This window comes from Periplaneta americana, chromosome 2 (genome assembly GCF_040183065.1).
Source record: "Periplaneta americana isolate PAMFEO1 chromosome 2, P.americana_PAMFEO1_priV1, whole genome shotgun sequence".
NCBI lineage: Eukaryota > Metazoa > Arthropoda > Insecta > Blattodea > Blattidae > Periplaneta > Periplaneta americana.
This window is the reverse complement of record NC_091118.1, coordinates 135,429,089-135,450,337: the sequence shown is the minus strand read 5'-3', so window position 1 is coordinate 135,450,337 and position 21,249 is coordinate 135,429,089. Positions and strand designations below refer to the sequence as shown.

Below are 21,249 nucleotides of genomic sequence, written 5' to 3'. Positions count from 1 at the left end.
TATTTCTTACACGCATATTATCTTAAACTCTGGAACCTATGTATTTTTAAATATATCTAGTTTTTTAGATACAGCAGAAATTAAGCTGCAAATTGTGAAAATTAAATGAGAAACACAAGATTCCTGTGAACAAAGGATGCAATTTTTAGGTACATGACTAATTTCAGCTTCCGAAACAAACTTAAATGTTAAAAGTACAGAGGGTATCTCTGCAGTTAAGCCCTTTAAATGGTCTCTTTAAATATGGCGGCACATGTAATTTATAGATTTTTATGATGCAGTTTTCTCTAAGTTGAGATTTTTCAAGCTTAAGTGCATTTTTCTCTGAAACTACTAAATCCATTTACAATACATTTTTACAGTGTTTTCTGCTGCCTTTTTGTCTATAAAGTAGACCTACAGATTTATAAATATCACACATATAAAATAAGAAAAAAATATACATGCATTGAAAAAATGACAAAAATTGTTAATCAAAGTATAATATTTTTCTCTTTCACTAAGGTGAAATATTTAACTAAATATTGTTTTAGAATTTACAATATATATTACTTGGTAACTTAAAAAAATTAAAGGCATATGAATAGAGATTGCAGCAAATAAGTTACAGGACCTTCTTTTTTAATTTGGATAAGAAACTAATTGCATATGGTAATTGCCTTTTATGCACTTGCACTGAATTCAGAATTATTAATGTAATTATGTATAACCATGACAATTTTTATTCCATTCTGAATACTAAAACCCTAGAAATATTGAACTAAACTTTTGTACTGAAATGTTTTAATCGTATAGGAATCACTACCCAGTTCCCTTAATTAGATTACCGGTACCAGTAGGTACTCGTACATTTTCCTGTGCTCTGTACCACATTGTTAATAGCATTGTACATAGCATTAACGGTAAATTGTCTTAAAATGTGAGGCATTTTAAATAAGTTTCCCTGCTTATGTTCAAAATACCTATAACACAGTAAAACTCTTTTGAAATCTGAATTTTGAACTTACAGTCAGTTGGGTCAATTTGTATCATTGCCTCAATTTATTTTTAAGTGACTGGTGTTCCATCTGTCCACAGTCAGACCTCCATATATCTTCTGTTAGTTTCAACTGTTATTAAAAAATTGAGTTCACTATTGAAGTATTATAGTCTTCGATGTAGATCTATTGCCTAATTATTGTAATGTTTTGAAAGATCAAGAGAAAAAGTTTACAACGAAATAGAATAGAATTAACAACATTTCCCCATACTGATACGTACAACTCAATTGACGAATTGTTTACGCTTGTAATTTAAATTAATCTGCTTACTAAACAGAGTGGAAGTGATATAACTCTGCAGAGTGAAGGGGGCCTTATAATACATTAAAACAAATAAAAAAAATCTCTTATGCATTTTGCAATTAAGTGTAGGCCTTTGGTTAAGTAGAAAGTTAGGCTGAAAGTTAGTATAGTTTGGTAACCTGCATCGTCGGCTCACTCAGTCTAAATAGTAGCGTTCCGTCCCTTAGTCACTCCTGTAGGATTGGTTGTCACCAGGGTGCGAATTAAGATTTCTGATTGGGGGGGGGGGGAGAGAATCCTAGATGGAGAATACCATACATAAAATTATTATTATCCTCATTTGATACGGCTCAACGCCTGGTCGCACTGAGTTGCTTGTCTTGCATCTTGATCATAATAATAATAATTGTATCCATGAGCAATCTTAAGATAAGATGTGTAATTCCTAAGTTATTGATTGTTGTCAGCTTGCCGGTGAAGATAATACATCAATATTACTTTCTTTGCTTACTTTGTACTTTATAAAGTACATATACTAGTATTAAAACAATTATATTTTGTGAGGGGGGATAGAAGTTATCCCTGGCAGGGATTTTTTTTAGTTGGTTATTGAACGACACTGTATCAACTTCGAGGTTATTTAGCGTCGATGAGATTGGTGATAGCGAGATGGTATTTGGAGAGATGAGGCCGAGGATTCGCCATAGATTAGCTGGCATTCACCTTACGATTGGGAAAACCTCGGAAAAAACCCACCAGGTAATCAGCCCAAGCGGGGATCGAACCCACGCTCGAGCACAACTTCAGAATGGGAGACAAGCACCGTAACAGACTGAGTCACGTCAGTGGCCGCAGGGATGTTAATATAAATTTATGAGAGAGGGATAACTTTCCAACAGGGAGGAAAATCCCCTCCATCCCCCCTGTTAATTCGCACCCTGGTTGTCACACTTCCTAATGGCAGGAAATAAACACGGATCAATCGTTTTATTTAATTTGTAATAAAATCGTCCAGTACCGTTATTTAAAAACTGCAAAGGGATAAATAATTTCTTATCAGTTTATCTAATGATAAAAGTGGAGATAATAATCGTACGGATAGTACTTATTGAGTAAAACAGTGTTAACATTTAGGGGAAAAATATTTTTTCTGAAAGAAGTATTCATTTGGGACTAATATGGTATTCAATTTATTTGTTATACTCTATTCAAGAAATAATCTATTAAAATCTGCAGAATTATACTTCTTCCACTCCATATTATTATATATATTTTTGTACCGGTATATATGTTTTTTTTTTACTTCTTTCACATCTCACTGCTACACTGCTAATGTAGGTTCTATGGTATACAATATATGAATTGAACAATTATTACAATATCGTGTAAAAATATTGTGAAACAATAGAACACCAGTCACTTGAAAATAAATATCAGTTGTAAAGAAATGGTACAAACTATCTTAGTTGGATTATTGATATTAATCTCTTCTCTTTTAAAGTTGCAACAAACAATGAAATTTATTTTCGTATTCTGGAAATGACGTATTTAACTCAATGTGCCTATTCATTAACTCTTATTCATTTCTGCCAAAGGGCATTCTCCAATCTTCCCTATTTTCCGTCTTTCTCTTAGTCTTTGGATATGATCCATATCTTAATGTGCCTACGTTGGTGACTAATTATTCCATACATATTACTTAGGATAGCTAATTGGTTGTACAAAGTCTGTCACAAAAGAAATGAAAGAGTACGTACTTTGTATTAAGCTGGTAACATTGGACACGAAAAGAACTAGGCCTAATCAATTTTAACCTTGACATTAAAAAGAACACACAGAGAGATTTTACACGATTCTATTCGTTAATGTGTGCTGATGTATGCTAAGTAGTTGTGAAGTGGAGAACTGTGTTTTTTTTAGCACGTCACGAAAATGGGTTACACAAATATTGATGTATCCATGCTATCATTCCTCCCCCCTCCCACCCAAGATATAATTACATTACAACAGAAATGTGCTAAAAAACAGTATGTATTCAGATACAAACATCAGTTTACAATAATGTAAATGATTACAGGGGTCCTGAATTTAAAATACATGAATATGTGGACGTAGAATATTCCAGAGGAATATAGTAGGTACCCAATCATTCAAAGAGTAGGAGTTGTTGTTTAGTCAACTGTCCGAAGACAGGTCTGAACCTCACAAGTGATACCAAGAAGGCACCACTTATGAGGCTACTAGTTCAGGAGATAATGGGGTAGGGTGGCCAGTTTCTTTCACTCTCCATTGCCTACTGCCTACATATTACACTAGTCAAATTTCAGATACATACAAACAATTGTTCTTACCCCGACACATATCATCAAGTGAGATGTACTGCCTGATAATAGAAGTACATATCAGCCAGAACCTCAATCAGAGGATAGGAGTGGTAAGCATGAGCTCAGGCTGCAGTGTAAGCCTTCGGGTCCCTCCTCCATACAAGAGAAAAAAAAACTGGGTAAAATAAAAATGTAATGAAGTGAATCAAAATATTAATTTATAATAATGCAATCGGTTAAGGATGTTAAAAATATAAATGTGTGCGAATTAAAATATAAAATAATAGGAATGTAATTGATTGAAATATATATGATACAAATTTTCAGAGTCCTTTAAAATATTAACAACAATATGCATTGAAGGCTTTAAGATAATTTTAATTTTGGAACAGCTTCTCTACTCCTAAATAGAACACCAATGACAGACCACTTTATTTAAAGGTGGGAAAATAAGTTCTTCAAAGATTTGAAAACTAAAGACAGTTTAAAAAAGTAGCATGGTGAAACTGTATTGATATATATATAGAGTAGGCCCTACTGCTCTGGTTAAGTCTGATCAACGGTTCACAATTACACTTTCTGTTAGAAGTACTCAAAATGAGCTATCTTTCTATAGAGAGTTCTATTTGGCTGATCTGACGTTGTTGTTGTTGTTTGGTCAACTGTCCAAAGACAGGTTTGAACCTCATAAGTAACACCAATAAGACATCACTCATGAGGCAACTAGACCAGGAGATAATGGGGTAGGGTGGCCATTTCCTTTCCCCCTATATCTGACATTATCCACAATAAAATTGGCTGTTACGTCACTAAAATGCACCCTATCACATTGTATTGTGTGTTGTTGCGCATTTTTTTATTTGAAAAATATTAGTGATTCTGAAACTCCTGCTGAGATTTTGTATCTCTCGTACGTATTATGATCTCGTTTTAATGCATTCCTTTGATGAAAATCATGAGCCCTCTGTGAGATTATAATTTGAAGAGATCGATAACATTCATATAACCACGATCGACTTACTACAGGACCTAAGAAGATGGCTTGCAATAGTAAGAAAATATAGGCCTATCTGTGAATGTGTTATGTGCCTATTTTGATAGGTATCGCCTTGAGTTATAAAAGTGTTTACAACAAGAAAAAAATATATATTCGGTCTCATTACTTTTGTAACAGATCTTGTACACCCCAAATTTTTAACGAGTTTGTATTCATTACTCTTCTATATATTCTTCAACTGCAGATGCGTTTATTGGATTGAGGGGGCAGAATGACACGGCAGGAAATGGCACATCCCAGTTATGGAAATCTGTGTCAAGACCTGTGATTGTTGGATTTGTCTGAAATTTCTCCCATAAAGAAACAATGATGATTAGTGTCACCAAACCACCGACAGACGTGAAGCAGAACCATATGAATCTGAAACAAGAATGACATATTTATAAACAATGTATGTAAAGGTAGTAGTTACAAAATTTAACGTGCAAAACTTTTAAACAAAGTATAAATTACGGCTTAGTAATGGCTAGTTACTTGAAAGTACTGTAGGTATGTATGTATGCATGTATGTGTAGCCTATATCTAATGTCTACCGACTTCACTTTACTTGATTCTGGTTCCGCATATTGTGGATAGATGGCAGGACTGTGACCTATTGCACACCACTTCGGCGGGCCACACTGTACATAATGTGTTTCTGTGAAGACTTATGTCAAGTACTAGGATGAGTGTATGTGAAAATGTTTGTGTAAGTGTAGTGTACGGAATGAGTGATGATGATGAAGATGAGGAAGGGAGAAGGGGAAACCTGGTACTGATACGTAGCCTACTCCTCTGCCAAGCTTAACGTCCCCATCTGATGGACGGATCACTATCAACAGTGACATATGGCTTCTCTTCATATGCACTGCGGAGAGATTTGGGATTAACCCAGGCATATTGGTGCACAATCTAGTGGTTAGAAATTGTGTACCGTCACCTCTCCTAATTCCGAGGTAGAAATTTTACATGAACATTTCTGAGCTCGCTGGGAATCGAACCCGGGCCGGCTAGTCTAGAGGCAGACATACTACCACAGACCTAACTTGGCGAACCAGTTACTTGAAAGTACAAAATCTACAAAGTCTATAAATTCAAATTCATTGCAATTAATTCAATGTAGCTAATTCAATAAATGAACAGATAAATGAACAAATAAATAAATAAATGGATGAAAATTAATGAATTAATTAAAATGAATCAATGAAAATAAGTGGATGGCTGAATGAATGAATGACTAAAATGAATTAAATAGAATGAATAAATGAAAGGAAATTAATGAAATGAATGAATGAAGGCATGAAAATGAATGAATGAATGAATGAATGATGGCTGGTAAATTAATGAATAAATAAAGGTTAGTGAATAAATATATAAATAAATAAAACTGAATAAATCTTCTAAGTTATTCTGGTTCGTAAGGAATTATTGCATCGTGGCCTCCTAACACTAAGAACATTATTTTCTTACATTGCTGCCCCTGTTCCAATTCCATGTTTTTCAACTCTTCTCTCATTCCAGCGAAGCAACTGTTTTAAGATCATTAGGTGTAGCAGTGTCAGACATTACCCTGCAATTTTTCAACGAAGAAAGTTTTTTTACTGGTTATAATTTTCAAAGAAATATTTAGTTTTATGAAAAGTTGAGTTTGTAAACTGCATCTAATTCTCGATTAATGACCGAGTGGTGCCTTGTTGGTATCACTTGTGAAGTTCAGACCTGTCTTCGTACAGTTGACTAAACAACAACAAGTTTCACGTTCAGGTCTTTACTGAAGTAATCTATGCAGATGAAAGACAAATGGTTATATCATTAGTCATGCTGTTTCAAAATTATATTTTTGACGTGACTACGTCTTTATTTGAGGTACGAACGGGGAAAAATACCACATTTTATGTGTAACAGGAAGCAGTGATGCCATGCAGTGATAAGATAACAGCACATCCGCATAGTATTACTGTTGGACTTTTAATAGGAAGCAGTTACCTCATGTACTGAACAAACAGTTAATAAAAGTATAGGACGATTCTGTAAAATATGAGGAGAGTATTGTCAAAAACAAATGGAAATTATAGGTCGAGTCAACTTAAAATGAGGGTGGTATTGTAAAAATGGAAGAGACATAAACTAATATTGCTTCGTCATAGATGCGAACAATTCGCGAGCAAAATCCTCTCATTAAAATTCAATACAGGCTCTAATATAGAATTAATTAAGTAAACAAAATATAAAGACATAATTTAGGCCTAGTTACGCAATGAATAGGATTTCAAAACCCCCTGCCACCTTTTCTTTAGTAAATTTAGTGATTTAACTTCTTATTAGGGAATAGGCGTTAGTCCGGTACCTAAACCCTAACCCCCAAGCTGGAGGACCAAGATTTTTCTTCAAAAATAGGTGAATTGCCTTCTTCAAGGCTGTGTTTCTTCTCTATCCAGATTTTGTTCCAGGATTTTCTCCCTTAATTGAAAGTTTCAGTTAGTTGCCAGAAATCCGTTTTGTAACTGTTTTTGTTAGGTTCTGGTAGCATTACCGAGGAGCCACAGTTCCCTGAACGTTGGTGATTTACTAACAGCAGTCATTCGGATATATATTTGTCATTATTATTAATAGTATACACAGATATTTAAAATTATTACGTAATATTTATGTGAACAGTGAACTCATATTAACGTTAATTCTTTTTTTAGTTGATTCTTAAGTGTATGAACATATTTTGTGATGCAGTTGTGAGCAGAGAAGAAAAATCATAAGGCTGTTCTTCAGGACAGATTCTGCAGTGCTAGCTCAAAGAATCTTTATGAAACAATTACGACTCCCAGCTACTCCCTTGAAGGCACGATATTGCCTTAGCAATATTTCATGACAAAGATAAGCTGAACCTAGAGCAGCAAGTATGGACCAACAATTAGATCTCTGGAGTTGTTGGTTTACACCAAAGGGAACAACTGGATAATACCCACGGCAGACCAATATCGATAGTCGACGCTATTCGCTGGCCACTAGTCACCGGGCCGTACCGAGCCGTATCAAACAAAATATAATCGAAATGGTGGTAGTCAAATTCGCGACTATATTCTTAAATAATTCACTCCATTAGTCAAGTTCAAGGTTTTATGTAGTACAACGGCGGTTTTTTGAATGCATTAAAAGAAAATGAAGATGTAATAAGATCATAAACTAGGTTATCACAAGGAAATTAACAGGAAAAAAGGTGTATTTCACGGAATACCATTAAAATGACGGAAAGTAAATTTCCGGTTAAAGTTCGCCAAAGCGTAAAGTACGTAATTATGACGGCGTTGCTGTTTTATTTCTGGCCTATAGAAAAATACCTAGCCTTTTACGAAAAAAAATTTTAGGGACCATGAAATTATTCACCGCTTTTATTATAGGCCTATTAATTTTTTATCAATATTACGAATCAAAAACAGTCATATTATATAATTTTAACTACTACATGGACGAATGAAATCAAGCTAACCTAACCAAAGCTAACCTAACCTAACCAAAGCTAACCTAACCTAACCAAAGCTAACCTAACCTAACCAAAACTAACCTAACCTAAGCTAAGCTAAGCTAAGCTGACCTAACCTAAGCTAACCTAACCAAAGCTAACCTAACCTAACCAAAGCTAACCTAACCAAAGCTAACCTAACCTAACCAAAGCCAACCTAACCTAACCTTCGTAAATGCAAGGTCTGTAACCGAATCAAGAAGATATCTCAATAATTTAATCTGCAATGTACACGCAAAAATAAATTCAAGTAAGGATCACGCTCCCACTACATGAGAGGTCCACGCATGCGCTACAGCAAAACTGTTTCTGTCCCGAGCCTCTCATCTAAGGCACTCATCATAATTTACTCGCAACATTTACGCAAATACACATTGTCGCTAACAGTGGTGCTATCTCTCAATAATGTTCAGAACGAAGGAGGTAGACAGAGAGAGAGAGAGAAAAAAAGAAATATAGCACAAAACTATTTTGTCTCGAGACTCTCATCTAAAACACGTAATAAGTCACATAATCTACTTGCAATATATTTGCGCAAATACACTTTGTAGCTAACACTGGTGCTATCTCTCAGTAATGTTCAGAACGAAGGAGGCAGAGAGAGAGAGAAAAAAATTTCTCCCGCCAACTACGCCACACACCAACGTCATGTTCTTATGTTGGTGACATTGTGTATTTACTTAAATTTGGTGGTAAATGTAACGGCACGGTTCAAAGTGACCGTGGTAATTCTCCAGTATAGCGCACCAAAGTAATTCAAACAATCTGCTCGGGGTATGTCGAGTCTAATCAGAGTGAGCCGTGCATCGATGTACAGTAGTGACCAAAAAAAAACCGAACCGGCCCTTGTAGCTGATTTCAAAGCCTTGTTCACTCCAGAGCACGATAGACTGGTACCGGTAACTAAGAAAGGAAGGGAACTTATTTTTGTTCCTTATTCAAATTTATTCCCAATACTTTTTCGATTGCAGTGATATTTTTTACTACTTGATTAACTTATTATGCCCAGAACATGAATTTTACCAACAATCGAAAAGTATTGGGAATAAATTTCGAACCACGAAAGTCTTAGTTACCAGTCTATCGTACTCTGGAGTGAACAAGGCTCTGAAATCAGCTATAAGGGTCGGTCCGGTTTCTTTGCCACTACTGTACAATGAGGAACGTAATAGTTCAGCGACTCGAGTTTTTTGCCACTACTGTACAATGAGGAACGTAATAGTTCAGCGACTCGAGTTTTTTGCCACTACTGTACAATGAGGAACGTAATAGTTCAGCGACTCGAGTTTTTTCTAAGACAAAAAATGCCACACTGCGCATGCTCCGAGCCGAAGGTTTTGGTTCATAATACGATGACGAGATAAAATTCGCTTAGCTTTTGTGTTTAAATATTATATTGCTGGGAAAGTATTAAAACTATAGCCTCTAATGAACTGTGCTACAGATCTTGAAACATTGCGTCCGCTTAGCAATTATTTTCCTCACTGTACAGAGTGAACACAAAGTCTTTCCCTGATTATGAACAATTGTAACTTAGAAATTACCATATTTCAGACAGGAAAATGAAAGTTGTAGCATTATATTGCCCGATTCGTAGAGTTTTCTTTCCTTAAATGTGGCACTGCAGCAGGCCTACATTAGACCTACAATTCAGTATCAATATGCACAAAGCGCAGTGTTTCTTGTAGTAATCACTAAACAAGATGCTCATTACAGCTCAACGACACTTCCGGAAGGAGTATGGACGAAAATACACCATATGTGAAAACGATCAAAGGGTGGTATGTAAGGTTAAAAAAAAAAAAAAAACTGGCAGTGTTGGAGATCAGAGAAGTGGTAGAACTGAAGTAACAGATGAGACTGTTGATGCTGTGCGCACAGCTTTTGAACGCTGTCCGAAAAAAATCGACGCGTCTTGTCTCAATTGAACTTGGCGTGTATAACGTGTACGAAGTGCAAATCATGCAAGTTTTGTTTCCAGATGACCGTCCCCGAAGTACTGCATTTGCTGCGGACATTCTGGAACGAATTGAACAGCACAGTGACTACCTCAAGCAAGTTTGTTTTTTTTTTTTCTGATGAGGCAATCTTTCACATCTTCGAGAAAGCAACAGACATAATGTTCGAATTTGGGGGTCGGAAAAGCGACGTGTTGGTGAAAACATGGCATGAAAACGGGTATCAATTAAACGTTCTCCGGATAACAAACGGAGCGCATATTGAAGTAAATGCTTGAAAACACTGTAAAGTGAGATATCATTTGTTGAAAACCACATACCTGTTTTTGGTGCAGTTTTTCAGTAATAAATGTTCATAATCAGGGAAAGACTTGTGTTCACCCTGTATACAGTACTGAGAAAGAAACATTCTTTCCATAAAAAATTGAGGTTGTGCAAAAGCTTTTACAGGAACAAGAAGTAAGTAGCCTACAGAAACTTCAACCTGCATTACTCAAGCGATGGCGTGACTCTGCAGCTCAAATTTATGTAATATCATTAAGCAGAAGTCGCTTAAGGCTTTATTAGAAATAACCTTAATATTGTAGTTTCTTTTTAGCTAAAACAATAAATCTGATTTATAACATTTAAAAAAATTGTAATAAAATACCAAACATTTGGGTGTTATTGATTTTATTTCGTGTCTTATGATTTTTCCTATGACGTTCCGTGTAGATCGAGTTATTTCAAATCCGAGGTACCCTCGTCCCCCAACACCTCAGATTACCGAGATTCTGCTGTATATCCTAGCAAAGGATCAACTGTTAAAGTGTAATTCGACGATTTGATGTGCCAGACAGTACCAACTAAAAGGACCATGACCCGCTTCCTTTCCAACCTTACAAATCCTCCATAACAAAATTTCGTAAATCATGTTCTCAACTTCGCCACAGACTGGTCATCTGTTCAGAAAGTATTTCAACTGACTGAGTGTGCTCCCCTCTATTGAGAGGAAAGAGCATTAGGGGCAACTGCAAAACCAGGAGTCAGTGTTGCTTGTATTTTGCGAGTAGAGCAAGTTTGTTTGAAATTGCTTTCTTCAGTAGCGGTATGAACGTTTGGTTGTAAATAGACTGGTGTAAATACATGCGCAACAAAAGTTTCAATACTGTATTTTATGTAAATATCAGAACTGTTTTTGTGTTTCCGAATACAGTAAGAATATCTTCAATTGTTGTTCTCTTGTTCGTTAATTGTATGTTACACAGCGATAAAATGTACCTATAAGTTACGCATCCGGTAGACCGATTCTCCTGTGACATTCCAATATCAATCGATCGATTAATAATTATTAATGTAATATCGATTCAACGTCTGTGTTGCACTTTGGATATAATATCGGACGGATTAAGCTTCTCGGCACTAGTGACATCTGTGTGTCACGCTTATAGAGTCGGGACGAATAACGGCAAGTTAGGGCCCTGCTATTGCACCAAAAATTACATATATTTTTTTTAAACAAAATATATTTGTTGATATAATAATATGACTGTAGTTAATGGGAACGCTGTGAACCAGTGCCCATCCTTCTGCTTCCACACAAATATTGAAAATTGAGCTGAAACGTTTTCCAGAACACTTCCAACCGAATTTACTCCTTACTTTAATTATTTTTCCATATAAAATACTTTTCCTTAACAATTACTGTCATCTTTTCTTATTGCTGTGGAGACAATATGAGTGTCGACGTTTAATCTGTTTATATCATCTTTTAATTCAGCTTCAACTAGTTTTTCTCTTCGCGTTTAGATAGTGTGCAAATAGAAAAATGGATCTTATGGTAATTAGGCCTAGTACTGATGTTTAATAATTAATGTTGGGAAAATTTGCCTTAGGAATATTCTGGTCTCGTAATAATTTCAGTGTTGTGGAACATAGTGCTTCCCATCTTGAATGAGACCAAGTGATTATGACTGACAGACAGAGAGAAGAAATTGAAAAGAAAAAGTATAAACTGGTGAATGTAGATACCGACTTACATCTTAACATTCACTTTATTGAATATTATAAATAGTTATAAATAGTACATTGTTTAGGAAATCGATCACTGAAGATGTCTCCAACACATTTACTAGGGCTGGATAAAAAGTAATGGCAACAGGTCGATATTTCTGACATGGCTTTATTCACAGGGGTACAACATTTACGTACCTTCTATATAGTCGCCCCCCTTATTTATTACCTTTTGCCAAATGTTTGGAAGGCGTCGTATACCATTAGCGCGTCCATCTTTGTTGATGTTCCGTATTGACCGCCCTATAGCACGGATAAGTTCATCTCTGGTATTGTACCGGGTTCCTCGCAGTGGTTCTTTCACTTTGGTGAAAAGATTGTAATCGCATGGACTCATATCGGGTGAGTACGGTGGATGTTCCAGAATCTCCCAATGCAAGCGGCGCAAGAGGTCCTTGACAGCAGCAGCGGTGTGACTCCTTGCATTATCATGAAGAATGTTGGGATTCTGTACCACCAAGTGTCGTCGTTTTCTCCTGAGGGCTGGGCGAAGGTGGCGCTGCAGGAACCTGCAGTAGTAGTCCGCGTTTGCAGTCTGCCTTGGAGGTACAGCGTGGTGCAGCATTACCCTATCAATGTCATACTCCACAATGAACATCACCTTCACAGCACTTTGTGTAGGGCGCACTTTCTTCGGACGAGAAGAACCTGCATGCTTCCATTCATTTGATTGACGTTTCAAGTTTGGTTGGTTTATATGAGCGAGCCCAGGTTTCGTCCATAGCAACGATTCGTCCAAGAAAGTCGTCATCTTTCCTTTGGTACCGGTCCAACAAGGCCTGTGCGACTGCATAGCGGTGCCATTGTTAAACCTCGGAAATTTCATGGGGTATCCAACGCGCTGTAATTTTGCGGTAACACAGAATGTCTTGCAGAATGTGGAGCACAGTTTTGTGACGTACTCTGACTTCCGCTGCTAACTCACGCGCAGTCCATCGGCGATCAGCATCCAACAGGGAAGCAAGGAGTTGAACTGTGTTGTCCTCCACGCGGGGTCGTCCTGTACGGAGATTGTCCAGAACGGCATCCGTGCCTTCCCGGAACGCTTTAACCCATCGTGCCACTGTGCGATATGGCAACGCTGCATCGGCACATTCTTCATGCAGTCCCTGAAAACATTCTTGTGCACTACGACCTCGTGTCACTTAAATTTTGATCCAGGAACGTTGCTCTAGTTTTGTAAACGTGGTTTTAGGGCGCTCGCACTATCCATATGAAAGTCAACGTTCTACACACTGCAGTAGATTGACAGAGTACTGTCGCCGCTGGTTGCACGGACTCATCTAACAGTCCTTGTTCATGTCCACACAGCTGGCAGCTCTCGAACGCACCATCGTCACTGACAGCAGTGTTGCCGTAACTTTTTATCCAACCTATGTACATGGGCCTACGAATCTTGACTCCACTTATGAATATTAACTGTAAAGAGTTTTCGAAGTGAATCTGTGAATCTTTCGGTAATACTGAAGCTTTCATTATGTTTACAGGGTGATTCAAAAGGTTGCGCACAAACATAAGAAGTTTATAGAGGGGTTGAAATACAACAACTTTCGAATAGGAACTTATGGTCTAGGAAGTAATCCTTAGTCAGTGCATGCTTGGGAATGTCAGGAACTACATAGCAGATGTACGCTTACTTTGAAATGAGGCACTTGGTTCGATACACTATGAAATGACAAAGACGTTCCTCTGTCACCACGTTTGAAGGGGTTGAGATACAAGGTCTTCATACGAGACTTCTTCCAGAACTGTTAGAAAATGTACCACTTATCGTGAGTCGTCAGATGTGTATGCAACTAGACGAAGTACCTGCATACTTTCCTCTTCAAGTATGTTGATATTCTAAATGGCACATATCTCAGGCGTTTGATCGGAAGGAAAGGTCCAGTTGATTGGCCATCCCGCTCCCCTGATCTGATGCCTCTAGATTTCTTCTTCTCGGAGCATATCAGAAGCCTCGTGTACGAGACACCAGCTCCCGATCAAACAACACTTCTCATCAGGGTACTTGCAGCATTTGATTAGGTTCGTGAGATGCTTGATGTAGCCTACTTGGTAGAGTGCGCCAGAATTTCCTACGACGATGTTATGCCTGTATTGAATGTGATGGTCCAATTTTAATAACTTTTGTAAAAAAAAAGTGTTGAGTAAACATTATCTTTTTGCTTAACTTAAATGTGTGATTGTCCATTGTGTAGTTTCTGACATTCCCAGGCTTTCACTGATCCAGGTTTACTTCCTAGACCATAAGTTCCTATTCTAAATTTTTGTATTTCGACCCCTCTATAAGCTTCTTAAGTTTGTGCGCAACCTTTTGAATCATCCTGTATAATAAATTTCATAATTTCTATACATTTCTTACAAATCGAAGTTCTGAGTTAGTGACATAATCATCCAGATTAATTATCCTATAGTTACACCATACTGTAAGCAATAGTTAGAATTGACAACATAAATTAGTTCAATTTTTTACAAATAGCAACGCTATTGCTACGAAAGTCTTTGGACAACATTGGTGTTACAGTAATGATGATGCAGGTGGAGGTGGAGGTGGTGATGGTAGTAGATTCATAGCATGGTTACTGGTGGTAATGGTTGTATTAACTGTAGTGGTGGTGGACTACCAATGATGATAATGGTAGTAGTTGTAACAGCAACTGGTGGTGGTACACCATCAGTACCAGCGGTGGTGATGGTGGTAGTGATATTAGCAGTAGTGGTGGTGATAGTGATAGCAGCAGTGATGGTAGTGATAGTAGAAATAGTAGCAGCGGCAGTGATGACGATGATGGTGGTAGTGATGGTGGTGGTGGTGGTGGACTAGCAATGATGATAATGGTGGCAGTAGTAACAGCAATTGGTGTTGGTACACCGTCAGTACAGCGGTGGTGATGGTGATAGTGATAGCAGCAGTGATGGTAGTGATAGTAGAAATAGTAGCGGCGGCGGTGATGGCGATGGTGGTGGTGATGATGGTGGTGGTGGTAGTGATGGTGGTGGTGGTAGTGATGGTGGTGGTGGTAGTGATGGTGGTAGTGATGATGGTGGTGTACTTGCAATGATGATAATGGTAATAGTAGTGACAGCAATTGGTGGTAGTACACCGTCAGTACAGCGGTGGTGATGGTGGTACCTAGTGATATTAGCAGTAGTGGTGGTGATGGTGATAGTGATAGCAGCAGTGATGGTAGTGATAGTAGTATTAGTAGCGGCGGCGATGGTGGTGATGGTGGTGGCGGAGGTGATGAAGGCGGCGATGATGGTGAGAACAGCAGCACCGTAGTACTGTAGTAGCAATTGTGATAGCATTATCAGTAATGGTAGCAATAGTAGTGGTGATAGTGCTATAATTATCCTCAAAAATGTCAAACTTGGACAAAAGAAACTTGAAAAGGAGTGATTTTTCTCATAATTTAAATTTAGCGCTACACGTAAGTAAGTTATAATTTTAAATATACGTGAAGTACTTTAACAGTAATAGGCCTATATGAAATGCTTCTTAATATTCGTGACTGAAATAGAAATTGATTTGGATATAAGTGTTTATTATGACTACGGTGACTTTAAATTTAAATATAATCATTGTGACAAAAGAGCTAATAGTACTACCTCGGAATATCAGTAACACTTTTCTTTCTTACATTTTAAGCACACGCTGATGTTACTTAATTTCTTACTATAAGAGAACAACAAAACTCTTTAAACATTACTTACAAAGTGACTTACTTTTCACAAAACGGTCTGCCACTCTCTCTGATATATCGCACTCCATGAAGTGTGCTATTTTCAAAATATTCCTGGGTTTGGTAGGTCCAACTGGTTTTCAGCAGATCATACTTTTTGCTTCTTTCTGATTTCTCCATTGTATCATTATGAAACTGCAGAAAATATGTGATGGAAATGCATAATTGTCTTCATGTCTGAACGCTCAACCAACAACTAAAAACCTGAAAAAAGTACCAAGTTTCAATAAATAATGTAAGTTTCAATAAATAATGTAGTTTGGTTTCGAATGATTCAAGTCAATTTACAAGATTGAGTGTTTAAAAAAAAAAAATCAGTGTACTAGGTGACGATTTTGTATGCGGAACGTGAACAGCGGCGCTACGATCTTATGTTGTTACTTTGTGCGAGAGAGAAAAACATAGTCTATGACTAGAATAATAGAGCGATCGTACTGCACAAGTGACGTAACAGCGGCGCGCTGTGTAGTACAAGCGACTGCCGTTTCACAAACACAATGGTCTGGTAATACGTTTATGTACGAAAGACAGACACATTTCAACACATCGCGAATAGTAAATTAAATTATGCTGTACTCAAAATATTAACAAGTACATAAGTTGAATTCGTAGTAAAATATAGATCAAAGACTATGACCATTAACTGAAGCTATTGAAGCAGCAATAACAATAACAGAAATAATTGAATGATTTCATCATCATCATCATCATCATCATCATCATCATCATCATCATCATCATCATCATCATCATCATGTGCCTTTATGTATTAGACCCCAGTGGATCTGTTACGGTCTCGTGCCAGCGTTTTTCAGGTTGTCTTAAATTTCTTTCTCCTTTTGGGACATACGATTTGTTTAGGTCATCTAGTACGGTTTCATCATGTAATAAAAAAAATTATTAATAATTGGGATAACGTGACTATTGTATTACTTACTTACTTATGGCTTTTAAGGAACACTGAGGTTCGTTGCCGTCCTCACATAAGCCCGCCATCGGTTCCTATCTTGTGCAAGATTAATCCAATCTCTATCATTAAGTCCCACCTCCCTCAAATCCATTTTAATATTGTCCTCCCATCTACGTCTCGGTCTCCAAAAAATTACTTTTTCCCTCCGGCCTCCCAACTAACATTCTATATGCATTTCTGGATTCACCCATATGTGTTACAAGATCTTTTCTGCTAAATTTAGAACGCGCAACGTCTTTGGGTTGGAGAACCAGAATGTTTCATTCTTTTGATTGTTATTTTATTTTTGGATCGTAACGATGCATTCATGGTTCGTCTAAAGCTACAATGCGATCCAAAAGTTAAAAGTTAGTAGAATTTTCTTAAAAACGGTGGCAAAGCGACTTGGAAAATTGTCATTCTTGAGTTGTGTTTGACCAGCTTTTAGGTATTTTGCTATCTAGTTAGCAGGTGTATTTTTCCCCCATATCATAAAGTACGATGTGAAAGACACGTTCATAAGAAACTTCCAAAGATTCCGGTATATGTTTAAGTCAACCTGTCGATTCTCCAAAATCATATCATGCACGGCATCAATATTTTCTAGGATGGTTACAGAAATAAGTCTTTCAACATTATGTTCGCCTTTGATCTATGGTTTTTCTATCTCAAATTCTGCAACCCAAGTTTTATAGTGATTTGCAATGTATCCACCGTATCCACACCATAAATTTCCTTGTCAGACTGCCCTGTCCAAAATAGGTAGGCCTATTTTATCACCGACCGGTACTCAGTTTTATCAGTATTCAATTTTTTATCTATCACAATTTCTTTAAAAATTCACAATATGAAATAGACTAAATTTATTATCACCAAATATGGAGTAACTTTTTATCAAACAATACACTCTTTTCCATGACAATCCATTTCCTTTATAATAAGGCACAAGGTTAACTAAACGTTTATCAGTATTCCTGGTATACGATTGACAAATCGAAAATCACAACTTGAAATCTGGCATGCAAATTCAGTAATTTATTAATTAAAATTATTTTGAATGTTAGTGGCTACTTACATGTTAAACTGTTTTTACACGACGATTTCTTGCGTGGAAATAATTATATAGGCTTCACACATATAAATCGCGTTGTTTACGAACCGACGAAGCTATCAGAGTGAACGATTACTCAACGTCGCTGCACCGCTGCGACAAAACGCGAACTGATACTCCTAGAGAACTACGTGGAGATTATACCTATAGAATGAAAACCATTGCATGCATGAACGAGTGTAAAAGCAACATACATGACATAAATCATGTGTCTTAGCTTCTTTTGAATAATGTATGCCGAACGGAAACAAGAAGCTCTTAGGCAATGAAATGTAGTTACTACATTTTTGTTCAAGAGCAAATAAGGACTAGGACGCATGGAATGCTAGTGCAGATTGCTTGCTTGGGTTCAGATCCAGGGAACCAAATGATTGATAAAAGTAAAGTTACAAATTTTACAGGGGTCCTCTCGCTTCCTCTGCTTTCTTTTCCAGTACTTGCCAAAATTCACTTTATTATTATTTAAGTTGCTTATTTAACGACGCTGTATCAACTACTAGGTTATTTAGCGTCAATGGGATTATTGAAGTGAGATGGTTTTTGGTAATAGTCTTAGGTGCATTATTACCAGTTCGAGATAAAGTGTACATCAATGCTCGGATCAAGTCGTCAGTGGTACACTCGTGCAGAGGTGCTGTCATCTTGCAATTGTTGCTTCTTTGTTTCTCTTATGTGCACACTGATACAGAGACCTGAACTTTGGCAGAATGCCTTTTTTAATGTGTTCAATATAGGCCTATCTTCATTTTGAAAGTAAATCTGTGCGAATTATACCTTTGTGATTGAAACGTCACAGTTCTATGTTGCCCTTTTCTGCCCTTTTTAATATAAATGCCTAATTTACAAAATAAATGCTTTTTTGTCTTTATTTGATTATTTATCTATTATTTATTAATTTCTTATTAAAAATTGCCTACAGGTATATTTTAATTTATTTCTATAACCGCTACAATGAAAGTGACTTCACCGAATGTATATTATTGTCTTTCAGCCAGTTCATAGTCTCTTTGCAACAATGAGTGCTGCCGTGCAAAAATGTATAACAGTAAGCGTTTTAATTATCGCTTGTGTTTATTTGACCACGGCCGACTTGATGTTACCTTCGCTTTTTTGTAAAGGGGAAGCGAAGCGAGCATCAAGTCGGCCGTGATTTGACAAGGTAACAATGAGTGCGGTTCTAACGTTATTTTTAACGGTTATTTTTCTTTCAGTTTTCATTGCGACATTGTTGTAGCTAGCTAAATATTTCATATCGCAACATATCAGTACAACCAAACACAAAAATGCACTTTCCAAGGCTACTGGGAAGAAGATTTCTTTGCTTCCAACAGTAATTGCAACATCGAGTCGAAACTCTCAATTTGCATTCGACTTAAGTAAAGCTTTTCTTGCTGCCGAAATCCCTTTGTGGAAAGTGCAAGGTTGTGGGTCTAGTGCAAGGTTTTTGTAATTGTCTTTTATTGCGTATTTTAGCTATTTATAATGCCTTTTTGCCTGCCTATTTTAGCTATTTATGATGCCTTTTTGCCTGCCTGTTTTAATGATTCATAATGCCTAAACTTCCGGTCTCTAGTGATAAATAATACTGCCATCTAGCTGTTGGTTCTTTGTATAATCATGAACGCCTAACCCTTCTGCAACATTGCAGTCGTAATGTGTGATTTCTTTATTTGTTCATATGATTGTAGCATTTGAAATCGCGTAAGTCTTTAGGGAGAGCCATTTACGCGAAACAGAAAATCTGGGTGAGGGAATAGTTACAGTAATTTTTTCTTGGAGTCATCTTTCTTCGCCAGTAGATTAGTTTTTGCGTACCGTATATGATAGAACTTATCACAATACATTTCTCCTTAAGAAAGACATGCTAGGGGCTTTTAACTGTCTTTAAAGTCTATTATTTCCGACCAACGATCTACCCACGAACCTCGGATCTAATGGCATGCGTACTAACCACTGGAGCAAGGAGGACTAATCATGAAAGTAGTGATGAGTAGTAATTATTTTTGTACATCTTGAGTACTTACTTACTTACTGGCTTTTAAGGAACCCGGAGGTTCATTGCCGCTCTCACATAAGCCCGCCATTGGTCCCTATCCTGAGCAAGATTAATCCAGACTCTACCGTCATATCCCACCTCCCTCAAATCCATTTTAATATTATCCTCCCATCTACGTCTCGGCCTCCCCAAAGGTCTTTTTCCCTCCGGCCTCCCAACTAACACTCTATAACATCTTGATTACACAACTTTTAAAATCTAGTAACAAGGTGGAAGTGATATAACTGTGCAGATTACAGGGGACAATAGAATACATTAAAATAAATAAAAAAACTTATGCGTTATTATGATTGTTCTGTATGGTCGTGAAACTTGGACTCTCACTTTGGGAGAGAAACAGAGGCTAAAGGTGTTTAAGAATACGATGCTTAGGAAAATATTTGGGCTAAGAGGGATGAAGTTACAGGAGAATGGAGAAAGTTAGACAACACAGAACTGCACGCATTGTATTCTTCAACTGACATAATTAGGAACATTAAATCCGGACGTTTGAGATGGGCAGGGCATGCAGCACGTATGGGTGAATCCAGAAATGGATATAGAAGGTTAGTTGGGAGCCGGAGGGAAAAAGATCTTTGGGGAGGCCGAAACGTAGATGGGAGGATAATATTAAAATAGATTTGAGGAAGGTGGAATATGATGGTTGGGACTGGATTAATGTTGCTGAGGATAGGGACCGATGGTGGACTTATGTGAGGGCGGTAATGAACCTCCGGGTTCTCTAAGAACCTTTTGTAAGTAAGTAAGGCCTATTATGCGTTTTTTAATTAAATGTAGAAAATTATAATATTAGCCTGAAAGTCTGTATAGTTTGGCAACAGCGCATCGAATACACACACGAACTCAGGTCTGATTAGCGGCATTTGCAATTTATTTAAAATACTTTCACGTTCTGTGTATATGTACGCAATCAATAAAAAAGAAAGACTGTGAAATACATAGGCCTGCATACAATAATAAGCTTCACATACACGAAACATGTATTCAACGAATTTCATGTTTGTTGCTAACTGCTCATTATTACGAAATAGCCCTACTCAGATAGCATGTTTCTTATCTCCCCCAAATTATCGATCAAAGACAGCTTTTGTTTTTTTTTGTGACTTTCAATATAATATTATATATGCTGAAAGTTGGAATTTAGATTTCACTATAACTTAATTAATATTATGATTTTACCTTTTATTCCTCTTTCTTAAAGAATTGTGCCTATGCCCAAT

The 21,249-nt window shown here is 37.0% G+C and overlaps 1 protein-coding gene across 1 annotated transcript in view; it reads right to left on the bottom strand.

Annotated features, from left to right (window-relative positions):
- The window catches only part of LOC138695183 (pickpocket protein 19-like), a 37,234-nt gene extending 21,138 nt beyond the window's left edge, over positions 1 to 16,096 (bottom strand). Inside the window, exons 1-2 of the mRNA XM_069819641.1 lie at positions 15,897 to 16,096; positions 4,824 to 5,024 (exon numbers count right to left, since the gene is read on the bottom strand). Coding sequence (XP_069675742.1) covers positions 4,824 to 5,024; positions 15,897 to 16,033 — 338 coding nt within the window. The 5' untranslated portion in view covers positions 16,034 to 16,096. The remainder of the gene's footprint in view (positions 1 to 4,823; positions 5,025 to 15,896) is intronic.
- Between the last annotated feature and the right edge of the window lie 5,153 nt (positions 16,097 to 21,249).